The sequence below is a fragment of the Chelonia mydas genome, chromosome 13 (assembly GCF_015237465.2).
Source record: "Chelonia mydas isolate rCheMyd1 chromosome 13, rCheMyd1.pri.v2, whole genome shotgun sequence".
Taxonomy (NCBI): domain Eukaryota; kingdom Metazoa; phylum Chordata; order Testudines; family Cheloniidae; genus Chelonia; species Chelonia mydas.
The window spans coordinates 18,590,394-18,602,482 of record NC_051253.2 but is presented as its reverse complement, the minus strand read 5'-3'; the positions used below and the strand labels follow the sequence as shown (position 1 = coordinate 18,602,482).

The 12,089-nt window shown below is 43.9% G+C and overlaps 1 protein-coding gene and 1 long non-coding RNA gene across 9 annotated transcripts in view; one reads left to right on the top strand and one right to left on the bottom strand.

Moving 5' to 3' along the window:
* Window positions 1-12,089, top strand: part of EYA2 (EYA transcriptional coactivator and phosphatase 2) — a 156,949-nt gene that overhangs the window by 128,622 nt on the left and 16,238 nt on the right. For all 8 annotated transcript variants that reach the window (XM_043526704.1, XM_037916000.2, XM_037916001.2 and 5 more), the window contains 2 exons: window positions 7,465-7,523; window positions 11,326-11,486. In XM_043526704.1, the coding sequence (XP_043382639.1) occupies window positions 7,465-7,523; window positions 11,326-11,486 (220 nt within the window). The remainder of the gene's footprint in view (window positions 1-7,464; window positions 7,524-11,325; window positions 11,487-12,089) is intronic.
* Window positions 321-12,089, bottom strand: part of LOC119567962 — a 31,724-nt gene continuing 19,955 nt past the window's right edge. Inside the window, exons 2-3 of the long non-coding RNA XR_005227913.2 lie at window positions 10,146-10,730; window positions 321-3,282 (exon numbers count right to left, since the gene is read on the bottom strand). This is a non-coding gene — a long non-coding RNA (uncharacterized LOC119567962). The remainder of the gene's footprint in view (window positions 3,283-10,145; window positions 10,731-12,089) is intronic.

Below are 12,089 nucleotides of genomic sequence, written 5' to 3'. Positions count from 1 at the left end.
CCCTCTCTGCCTCAGTTTTCCCATCTGTAAATGGAGATGATGATGATGACGGCACCCTTCTACCTCAGACAGGCACTGTGAGTAATTAATTAATATCTCCATAACCCCTGTGAAGGTGGAGAGGACTACGTAAGTGCTAAGATTACATCTGCACTATGGAGATGATACCACCGTAGCTACGCTGGCATAGCCCCATAGCATAGACGCAGCCTACACCAACAGAAGGGTGTAGGAACACCACTTCCCCAAAAGAAGTTAACTGTGTTGCTGGAACGCCACTCCCATCAACATAGCTGTGTCTGCACAGGGGGTTATGTTGGCATAGCTACCTCAGTCAGGGGTGTGTGTTTTTTCACGCCACTGACTGATGTAGCTATGTCAATATAACTTTTCAGTGTAGACCAGGCCTAAGTAAAACCATTCCCCTGAGTACTGTTCTGTCACCGTTAAGTTTGTCCACATTAGTCACAAGCTGTTGGCTCCAGGTTAAATTCACAAAGAGTGAAGTATTCTGTTGTTGTTTTTTTGTCACTTTCCATGTTGATGCATAAACCTCAAAAAGGTCCGATTTGGTATGAAGAAATGCACAAAGACTCCAGCTACTTCCTTCTCCAAACAGTCCAAGCACACTCGAGCAGCAAACCTGTGCTGTTAAAAACTTTCAGCTTGATTCTTGGGCTTGTGGAGTAACTTTATTTTATCTGAGCCAGTTTGGCGCATCCATAGCAAAGTTGTGTGAGTATGGGATACAGGTGTGCTGGTGAAAATAAATGATTTTACTGATTTCTATAGCACTTGTCAGTCTGACTGTGTTATTTCAGAAGTGTAACACATAAGAACAACAAAATAAAAAACTGCATCATGGCTTTGATGTATCTGTCAGTGGGAGTGAATAGCAGTACAAGAGCCTTCAGCAGCGAAGGTCTTTCTGCAGGACATGAATTGTTCAGAACCCAGTTCTGAGAACAGTTACTCCCAAGCTAACCTTAACTACCCAAAGAGGATTTGAGGTGAGAGACAGGCTTATCAGACAACTTTGAAGATTATTGTCAACAAATATCAGTCGTACAGCCGGTTGGAAAGCAGTAGGTGTTTTCCATGAAATTTTATTTTCTTTCCGTAACTTTTTTGCAGAATTTCCCCAGTTTTCTAAAATGAAAACAACCTCCGTTTTTGGGGGGGGAAGAGGGAGCATTAGACTGTTCATCGAAAAACCGAAATTTTCAGAAGAAATGAAAACTTTTGACAAAAATGTTTGCCTTGCCATACTCCTCCCACCCCTCAAAAAGCAACACAAAAATTTCAACTTTATTGAACTTTATTCAACTTTAGTGTCTTTATTCACTAGCCATGCCGCTCCTGATAAAGTAATGACTTTCAGGCCAGAGGATTCGCGGAGTGATAGCTGAGGATTGTATGGGCACCAACTGCTGGGCTTGAAGGAGATACAATGAACAACAGTCTGTGGGAAAAAAAAAAAAAAAAAAGAGAGAGAGAGACAGAAAAACAAGCCCAGAGAGACTGACTCAGGTTTAGATCTGCTGAGATTACGGTATACAGCAGCCCCACCAAGTGGCGTAATGGTGACTTGATCAGGGCTCAGTAAGCTCAATCCACACCATGCTACAATGCTGAAACTGCCCGTGGAGCTGCCCTGCATTCAGGCATGTACAGAAGAAAGGCAAAGTGAGAGCTTGTATTAAGGAACAAGAAAACTGCAGGGAACAGATGAATGTGACATCTGATACTGTTAAGCCCCAGAGCAAGAGAACTTGTGTTCAGGCCAGCCATTTTAAGCACAGGTGCCTTCATTTCTGCACAGCTGAAAAAGGCCAGAGGAACGGAAACTAACCATTTATTTGAGCCAGCCCTAAGGCAAATGAAGAAACTGAGGGAGCTTATTAGTGGTAGTACAATGTCCACAAAGAGCATCTATTTATTTCCAGGAAGGCAATGGCACAGCAAAGCTTCTGATTGCCCTATTTTCCCTGCAGTCAGCTGCAGGACTTGCATATGGATGTTGTACTGGAACCACAGATATCAGATCACAGAGAGAGAATTCAGACTAGTGTGCTGTATTCACTCACCCCATCCTCTTTCCTGGCAAGGTGAGTTCATTAGAACAGTGGTTCCCAGCTGTTGGTGAATGTACCTGTAATAGCCCCTCTGGGCTTTTTTGATGCTGGGTACTTCTCTTGTCTCCCATTATCCCCTTGCACAAAGGTCTCCTCCATCTACAACCTTCCTGCCTAGCTTTATATTGAACTAGCAGTTCAGGATGAGTGCTGAGCCTCCAAATGCTGCTGCTGTGCTCACCTTCCAAACAATTGCACGCATTATATGCTGCTATAGCAGCTGAGTCTATTCTCACACAGTCAGGCATGGAGGCTAGAGTGCTCCAAGTTCTGAAGGTTCTACCACATGCAGCTGACCAGGAGATAGGAAGCAGCAGCAAACCAGGCCTCTGCCCAATGGGTGGAGGCCAGTTTGTCATTAGGGAGTTGGGAGTTACCCCATTGGACTTCAGGAGGTTTTTTGATTCATCTATACAAGGTCTTTTTACTAGTTTACTAGTGGTTTCCCAGGAGCAGGGCCAGATTAATTCTCCTGTGGGCCCAAGGCTATTAGATTTTGTGGGGCCCCGGGGTGTTTGGAGTTGGGCTCAGGGCTGGGGCAGGAGATTGGGGTGCAGAAGGGGATGCAGCTCCAGCTGGGGGGGTGGGCTCTTATTGGACCGACTTCTGTTGGTGAAAGAGTCAAGCTTTCAGGCTACACTGAGCTCTTTTTCATGTCTTCAGACCTGTAGCTCGAAAGCTTGTCTCTTTCCCCAACAGAGGTTGGTTCAATAAAATATATTACCTCACCCACCTTGTCTCTCTGGTTAGATGTGTAACTAATCATCTGCATACACAGTTACTGTGATGCACACAAATTGGGTGCCCGTGTTTATATGCCTGCAGTCTAAAAATGGAGGCGACACAGTATATTGTGTATATATAGGCCTCATATAGCATTTTACCTCTTCAAAACACTGCACACATGAACTAATTCTCACACCCCCATTGAGAGGCAAGTATTATCCATTCTCCATTTTATTAGATGGAAGAGTAGAGAGGATAAGTGACTTGTTCAAGGCAATATAACGAGGTAGGAGCAGAATTAGAACTCGGGTGTCTTGGGCTTCAAGTTCCATGCTTATTTCACTAGACCCTGCTGGCTCCCTGTGCATCTCTGTCTAGAAAGATATGCATCCCTCTCTTCCACATTTGTTTGGTGGGCAGTCTAGAAAATGCAAAACAGAAAAACAGGTGTCAGAGAGATTAGTACAGTGTTTATAAACCTACCTTTTGAAGCCATCCCTGGGGGCTAAGCATTCCGAGTGTTGTTCAGTGGCCCTGTTGCCACAGTGAGGGATAGCTGTTTGTGTAACCAAGGATATCCTAAATATCACCTCTTGAGCCTTTTGTAAAATGTGGACATATCATGAACACAAACTGTTTCCTGTTACTTTAACTTGTCTGCATCAAGTCCCACCTGTATGCAGAAGTAAATAAAAGAATGGTCCAAACATTTCAGAACTTCAGAAAAGGTTTGGTTCTCAGAGGCGGTTGGGGCCTTATATTTCCTGAATCAGGTATAGCCTGTATGCACCACACTAATCATGTAGCTCTATGAGATCCCAGAGAATCATTTCAAAAAAGCCAACAGATGTGAAAACTAGGGTTTGGAAATGTCCTCATTGCTGACTTTCATTCAAACAATCTGGATCTTCTGTTCAGCTGCCCAGATATTCCTGTCCTCCTTCCTCTTTCACTAAAGTCTCAAGTAAATTCAGTGAGAATGAAAAATTAGTCTGGTAACCAAGTAGTAAAGCACAGTCTACATTCTTGCCTTGTTCAGCTTCTCTGTGTTTTACCCAGTAACATGATAGGTCGGCTGGTGGACTATGAGGTAGCGTCTCACCAAGTGTCATGGTATTTTATTAAGTCAGAAATGTGATAGCTACTGTTGTCACACTTCAGTGTACAGAACAATTCATTCGTAAATGAGAAAAGCAGATCCCCCACAAATACCTTTCCCCTTACATAATGCACAGCACAATGCAACTGTAGCTGAGTGGGCTGTGACAATATTATTCCAGCATGCTTTCACAGCTCACAACCACTGTTGGGAATGTTTTTTTAATTTTAGAACGGGGGTGTGTGCCAGCAGAGATCTGTTATTAATTTATTTTCTCAGCTCTCATTTGTAGAGTCGGCGCTCACTTAAAATACTGGCGTCAATTATAAAGCAAGAAACAGAGGAGATAGGAAGTGGATTGGATTAGATACTTTAGAAACCCCTACTCAGCAAAAGTCAGGAATTGTATCATAAGGGATCCAGCATTATACCATAAGGGAAGCAGCATTAATACATCTCTGACATGATGGTTCTTGAAATTTTAGGGCTACATTTTCAAAGGAAAATGTGTGCACAAAATTATATGCACTTCTATCGCATTACAACCCTCAAGTGCATTTGCAGCTCAGGAAACTCTGCCTTCCTGATAGGGATGGTGGGTAAAATTTTCAAAAGCACAGGAGTGATTTAATCACTTCTGAAAATGGGACTTAGGAGCCTAAGTTATACTTTCAAAATGGCCTCAGTCACTTAAGTGATTTTGAAATTTTTACCCAATCTGCAGAAATGTAGGATTTGTGAACAGACCTGTCTCACATGCATTTCTGAAGGCACGTCTGTGATGTCCTCCCTTTGGAAATCTAGCCACAAGATTTTGTGTGTGTGAGCAGAAAGGGTGGATTTAAATCGCTCATAGAAAATCTTTGGCTGTGTAGAGAGATTACTACAAGCTTCATAGGGTAGATAACAAAGAGTGACTAGATCAGCCAAAAAACCAGAACAATATCTGCTGACTTCCAAGGGCCTTTGCAAGATACATTGTCCCTTCCCTGCTAGAGTCAAAGAAGAGAGAGAAAAGGGCTTCCTGACTTTCTTCCCATCCCCTTTTTAATCACAATGTCAAGTCAGAGAAAGAAACCATAGAAATAACATTTATTGAGATTTTGAGGTAAAGCCGTCACCACTCAAACAATGAAGAATTTAGATGATATGATCTAGAGTGCATATTTCATGCTCCAAGTGCATAATCTATTCAGTTTAAATTTCCTGTGTATTGATTTCCTTATTACTTATGTGCATTATTTCTTAACTCTGTCTGTGGAATGGGGATATGAAAGGGTCCCTTCTCCTCTTGGTGCCTGGGCAGGACAGGGTAAAGCCCCAGCAAGCACTGGGGAAACACTATAGGAACAAGACATGTCTCAGACAAGAAATTTCTGTGGAAAGACCTAAAAAAAGGGGTTTTCTTCTTTTCCTTAAATTAAGCCTGAACATTCTTATTGGTACAGGTTTCAGAGTAGCAGCCATGTTAGTCTGTATCCGCAAAAAGAAAAGGAGGACTTGTGGCACCTTAGAGACTAACAAATTTATTTGAGCATAAGCTTTCGTGAGCTACAGCTCACTTCATCGGATGCATTCAGTAGAAAATACAGTGGGGAGATTTATATACACAGAGAACATGAAACAATGGGTGTTACCATACACGCTGTAATGAGGGTGATCGGGTAAGGTGAGCTATTACCAGCAGGAGAGTGGGGGGGGGGACGGGGGACGGGGGGGGTAACCTTTTGTAGTGATAATCAAGGTGTGCCATTTCCAGCAGTTGACAAGAATGTCTGAGGAACAGCGGGGGTGGGGGGGGGGGGGGGAATAAACATGGGGAAATAGTTTCACTTTGTGTAATGACACATCCACTCCCAGTCTTTATTCAAGCCTAAGTTAATTGTATCCAGTTTGCAAATTCATTCCAATTCAGCAGTCTCTCGTTGGAGTCTGTTTTTGAAGTTTTTTTGTTAAAGAATTGCCACTTTTAGGTCTGTAATTGAGTGACCAAAGAGATTGAAGTGTTCTCTGACTGGTTTTTGAATGTTATAATTCTTGATGTCTGATTTGTGTCCATTTATTCTTTTACATTGAGACTGTCCAGTTTTGCTAATGTACATGGCAGAGGGGCATTGCTGGCACATGATGGCATATATCATGTTGGTAGATGTGCAGGTGAATGAGCCTCTGATAGTGTGGCTGATGTGATTAGGCCCTATGATGATGTCCCCTGAATAGATATGTGGACACAGTTGGCAACGGGCTTTGTTGCAAGGATAGGTTCCTGGGTTAGAGGTTCTGTTGTGTGGTGTGTGGTTGCTGGTGAGTTTTTGCTTCAGGCTGGGGGGCTGTCTGTAAGCAAAGACTGGCCTGTCTTCCAAGATCTGTGAGAATGATGGGTCGTCCTTCAGGATAGGTTGTAGATCCTTGATGATGCGTTGGAGAGGTTTTAGTGGGGGCTGAAGGTGATGGCTAGTGGCGTTCTGTTATTTTCTTTGTTGGGCCTGTCCTATAGTAGGTAACTTCTGGCTCTGTCAATATGTTTCTTCACTTAAGCAGGTGGGTATTGTAGTTGTAAGAATGCTTGATAGAGATCTTGTAGGTGTTTGTGTGAGGGGTTGGAGCAAATGCGATTGTATCGTAGAGCTTGGCTGTAGACAAGACTGGGAGTGGATGGGTAATTACACAAAGTAAAACTATTCCCCGCCCCCCCCCACTGTTCCTCAGATGTTCTTGTCAACTGCTGGAAATGGCCCACCTTGATTATCACTACAAAAGGTCCTCCTCCTCCCCCTCCCCCCCACTCTCCTTCTGGTAATAGCTCACCTTACCTGATCACTGTCGTTACAGTCTGTATGGTATCACCCATTGTTTCATGTTCTCTGTGTATATAAATCTCCCCACTGTAATTTCCACTGAATGCATCCGATGAAGTGAGCTGTAGCTCACGAAAGCTTATGCTCAAATAAATTTGTTAGTCTCTAAGGTGCCACAAGTACTCCTTTTCTTTAATGGGGGAAGGCTGCTGATTCTGATACCACACAATGCATGTAAACTACTAATGTTTCTCTGTTTTACTGGTCAAGAGACAAACAAGTTCCTTTGCATGAGCTTTACGCATTTCTGTATGACCAGGAAGCACCTTAATGTGCAATTCAAGAACTATTGTGATCTCAGACAATTCTTGCTTATGCACAGTAATTCTATTCATGTTGTGGCCAAGCAGCATCTGAAATTGGCTTATAATCTAATTAATTGACTGGAATTTGTTGAAAGTATTAGCAATACATGGGGGACCTGATTTTACCTTAATATCTGCCCTTAATGCGTTTTTCACTTCATGATACTTAGTCCGTCCATGAGTGCAGGGACTGGACTAGATGACCTCTTGAGGTCCCTTCCAGTCCTATGATTCTATGATTATTCAATGATAAAATTCTTCCTTCAAATTTGTTATTCCAAGGCAATATCATTTTCTGACTCATTTGGGTTTTTTTGTTTTTGTTTGTTTATGCTTTGCAGGATTGTGACCAAATACACATAGATGACGTATCATCAGATGACAATGGACAAGATCTAAGGTAGGTAATCTCTGGACTGGAATCTCCAGCTCAGACATTCCACAGTTCCTTGGAAATGGCTTGAGGATGAGCAATGGTATAATATAAATAACATTCTTGATCTTGCTGTTTTCCTCTTCCATACTCCTTGCATTCATCAACGCATGGGAGCACAAAACTCCTCTTTCTCACACTAATATGCCCAGGCCTTACTCTCACGCGCTGTCCATATTAAGCTTTAAACCATACTGGAAAACAAGTTTGAAAATGGATTGAACTCAGCTCAGCTACACCAGTTTCAAATATGGTTTCGCCAGCCAATGTAGATTGGACCAAACCATTTCAAAACCATTCTTGAGCCTTAGACTTGTGCAGTGTTGTGTCTGGACTGTATGAAACTCAGGCCCAGAATTCCCAGGAGCTTTGCCAAAACTAATGGGAGAGTTCCCACTTTTGCAGCTGACGGTCCTATATGTATCCCCATATTCTGTGGTATTAAAAGGAAATTGTATGGTTATGGGTTACAATGTAATTATCATATTTTCCACTGGAATTGACTCCTGGTTAGAGTATTGTTATTTATTGTAAGATCTCAAGGTTACTGTGGCAACTGTACTATTAACACATCACCCTATTCTACTTGCTATATAATTTGAGAATTAATTGCCTCAATGCATTGTCCTCTGATTGTAACAGCTACGCATCCCAGCTACTTATTTTCCACGTGACATTTCTTTATGTGGGATATGTTGACAACTCCATGGTCACAGCATTGATTATGCCCGACATGAACCTCATGGCTAAGAACTGTGCAGTACTTTGAAAATTTAGTCCTGCGTTTTAGACTCATGCTGCACTGAATAGTATTCCCAAAAAAGAGGTACCTTTGATCAGTGCTACCAGAAGCTCATGAAGGTGTTAGACATATTCCTCAGCGAAACAACCCTGCAATTTAGGCTTATCTGTCACCCATCACAGAGCACAAAATGGTACAGCCAGAACTCAGTGTCACAATAAAATGTCTTCTTTGATTTAAAGGAGTGATTGTTAGTGTCCAGCAATCTTACATTGTGAATGGCAGGTAGACCAGTAAAAATTGGCTTTGTCATGGAAATATTACTCCAGATTTGCATACACCAATACTGTGTAAATCAGGTAATCATGCACACAATAAATTTGCATGTGCATTTGCCAAGTGTGCATGTACATTCTCAGTAATTGTGTGTACAAATTGGGTGTGCAGTTGTTCACCTACATTGTGTGGCAACCGGGACCTGTGCTTACACTCAGTTGTTTTCCAATGGATTGTTTACATGATAAATGGATGTAGCTACTCAGTACAGAGTACTGTGGAAGCCTCATAGGGAAGGCAGTTTTCCCCACACAGAAAAGCTTCACTCAGAGGAGCAGGGCCAGATTAACTCTCCTGTGGGCCAGGCGCTATTAGATTTTCTGGGGTCCCTGGGTGTTTGGAGTGCAGGAGTGGGCTCAGGGCTGGGGAAGGGGATTGGGATGTGGGAGGGGGTGCAGCTCCAGATGTGGGGGTGGGCTCTGGGGTGGGGCCAGGGCTGTGACAAGGGAGATTGGGATGCAGCAGGAGGTTCAGGGTGTGCGCTCTGGGTGGGAGTTTGGGCACAGGAGGGGGCGCGGGGTCTGGGAGTGAATTTGGGTGCAGGAGGGGCTTTGGGCTGGGGTAGAGGCTTGGGGTACAGGAGGCGGGGGATGGGTGCAGGCTCTGGCTGGAAGTCGCTTACCTCAGGTGGCTCCTGGTTGACGGCACAGCAAGGCTAAGGCAGGATCCTTGCCTGCCCTGGCTCCGTGCTGCTCTTCTCCCCAAGGTGGCCGACACATCCAGCCCCTAGGCAGAGGGACCAGGCCGCTCTGCACGGTGCATGCTGCCCATGCCTGCAAGCGCTGCCCCCACAGCTCCCATTGGCCACGGTCCCTGGCCAATGGGAGCTGTGGAGCCGGCGCTGGGAGTGGGGGCAGTGCGCAGAGATTCCCTGAATGCCCTCGCCTAGGGGCCACAGGGGCACATCAGCGAGCTGGCGCTTGTGGTGCTAGCCCCAGGGGAGGCGTTGAGGCTCAGGGACTGGTGTCTGGTGAGACTTGCCGCAGGCTGGATGAAAAGAAGCAGCGGGCCGCATCTGACCCGTGGGCCTGCAGGGCCCCCCTTAGCCCGAGGCCCTGGGCTGCAGCCCCTAAAGACCCTAAATTAATCCGGCCCTGGAGAAGAGGTCTCATGTCATTTAGGATTGTAGTTTGTGCTTTGCAAAGCATTGAAAGAATGGGAGACTTTCAGGCTGTTTTATTAGTCTGTAAGCAGGCTCTACTGCACAGCAAATCCAGGTGTGAGTGCAGACATATACAAATGATAAACTGGATTTTACCTTAAGTAAATGAGTGCAAATAATCCTGTTCTGAGAGTATATGGGAAAGCAATCTGCTAACAGCATCTCTTTTCATCCTGCAACAAGCCCCAGCCCAAAAGATCTCTGCTGCTTTTCAAAAACTTCTCATATGCTTAGGGAAATTAAGCCAAAATAATTTTGGGAAGTGAATTAAGCTAAATTGAAATAAAATGTCACTTTATTTCTGAATGAGAGCATCCACACAGAAGTTTAACCTGCTTTAAATTCTCACCTTTAGTTGATTTGACTTAACTTCCGTCATAGACAAGGCCTTTGTCATCTTTCCTATATGCCATACCCATTTTATTCTCTTCTTCTGGGCTCTGCTTGGGCAGCATTAAAGGGATTTTGGTGGAGAATGTTTACGACCATGTTGTAAGCAGTCACTGCCCTTTCCTTCCACTGTTAATTCTTGTTCTAAAACAGGCTCAAAGCCCGGTATTAACATACAATGCCAAACAATCAGAAAGGTCTACATCAGAATTACCTTCTTTAGGATTTGAGTATTTATGCAGACAGATAGTTGCATTAGCAGCTGTGTTTCAGTAAGCCAGGCATGCGTAGTGATTCGGTGCCCAGTTGTGATTTTCATGTAGAGGACAGTCCTGTTTTTCTCTGTGTTTAAGGTAGTTCTAAGACTCTCACAATGAGTGCGTGGTAGTAACCAACATGTACGATGTCTTCATCAGAAGGCATTTCACCATTTGTGCCCCATAAATTCCTCATTGTTTTCAGAGATGTGTAGAAACTAGACACGTGAAGATAGGAAAGCAGTGCTGGGCTCCACACCTCTGGCAATCTTGTTGGTTCCTCATGCCTGAAAATAGGTTTTTCTTGTCAAAATTAATGGGCCAAAATTTTTACCCCATTAATCCCCCTATAGGATCAGTAGTTGTATCCAGTTGCACATGGAAAACCATACCTTTTATTGTACATATCTGTCATTATCGCGCCAGATGTTTAACACCGTCAGATGCACAATTGTGTGTAAAATGCACATGCAATTACATACCCGCATTTGTATAAAAAATTGTCAGTCTGCCTAATTTGCTTTTATAAGTATGTGTTGGAGGGCTGGGGGAAGAGTTGTGCATGCAAATATGTGTACCCACAAATTCAGCAGGAGTGGTAATGAAAATTGACTGAAGATTTAGCCCAACAAATAAATTAGCACACCACAAATTGATAGGTATTAACAGAAACACTGATAGGGGCAAGAAGAGATTTATTCCTCCTCACCCTGTGCTTTACCAGCTGCCTCCATTACTCTCCAGCAACATCTGGTGTCCCTCTTCCTCTGCCCCCTTCACTTGTTTCCACACCCTTTTGGAAGGAACCTTGTATTATATAATTGCACTAACACTCTTTCCTGTTTCTTCCTCCTCCTCTTTCCCCTGCTTCCCCCCCACCAGCACATATAACTTCTCAGCAGATGGCTTTCACAGTTCAACTGCCGGTGCAAATCTGTGTCTGGGCTCTGGAGTTCACGGGGGAGTTGACTGGATGAGGAAATTAGCATTCCGCTACCGGCGGGTGAAAGAGATGTACAATACCTACAAAAACAATGTAGGAGGTGAGTGTCTCCAGCCAGGGAATGGCCCCTTTCATCTTTCATAAAAACTCTCTCTGTTCAGCAGGATAAACACTACAAGGTAGGTGTATAGCAAGTAGAGTACTTAGGTACTATAGCGAGCAGCGTACCTTGATCTTTGGAGAACTGAACTGCTAGGCAAGTGTTTCAGCAGAATTAAGCAGTGTTATCCTTAAATAACAATGGTCATGACAGAATAGCCTAGGCACTCCAAAAACAAGGCGCAAACTCATTTGTTATAGGGGGAAATGCAGTCTAATTGTTAGAGCAAGGGACTGGGAGTCAAGACTGCTCCTGTATCCTATTCCCATCTCTGACACATTGTAACAGGATGGGTAAGTTGCAGCCTGTCTACACCAGAGTTTTCCCATGTGCAGACTGGGGCTAATACCTAGCTCACATGGGTGTGTTGTGAGGCTTGGTTAGCTTTTGCCAAGTGCTCTGAGGTCCCGGGAAAGGCATTAGAGATAGTGGACCAAGCTACAAAATCCGGATCTAGATTTTACACACCCTTCTCAAGGTCAGGAGTTGATCAGACAAGAGGTTGTGGTTCAGGTCTATCTCTAATTAGCAGGAAATGAAATA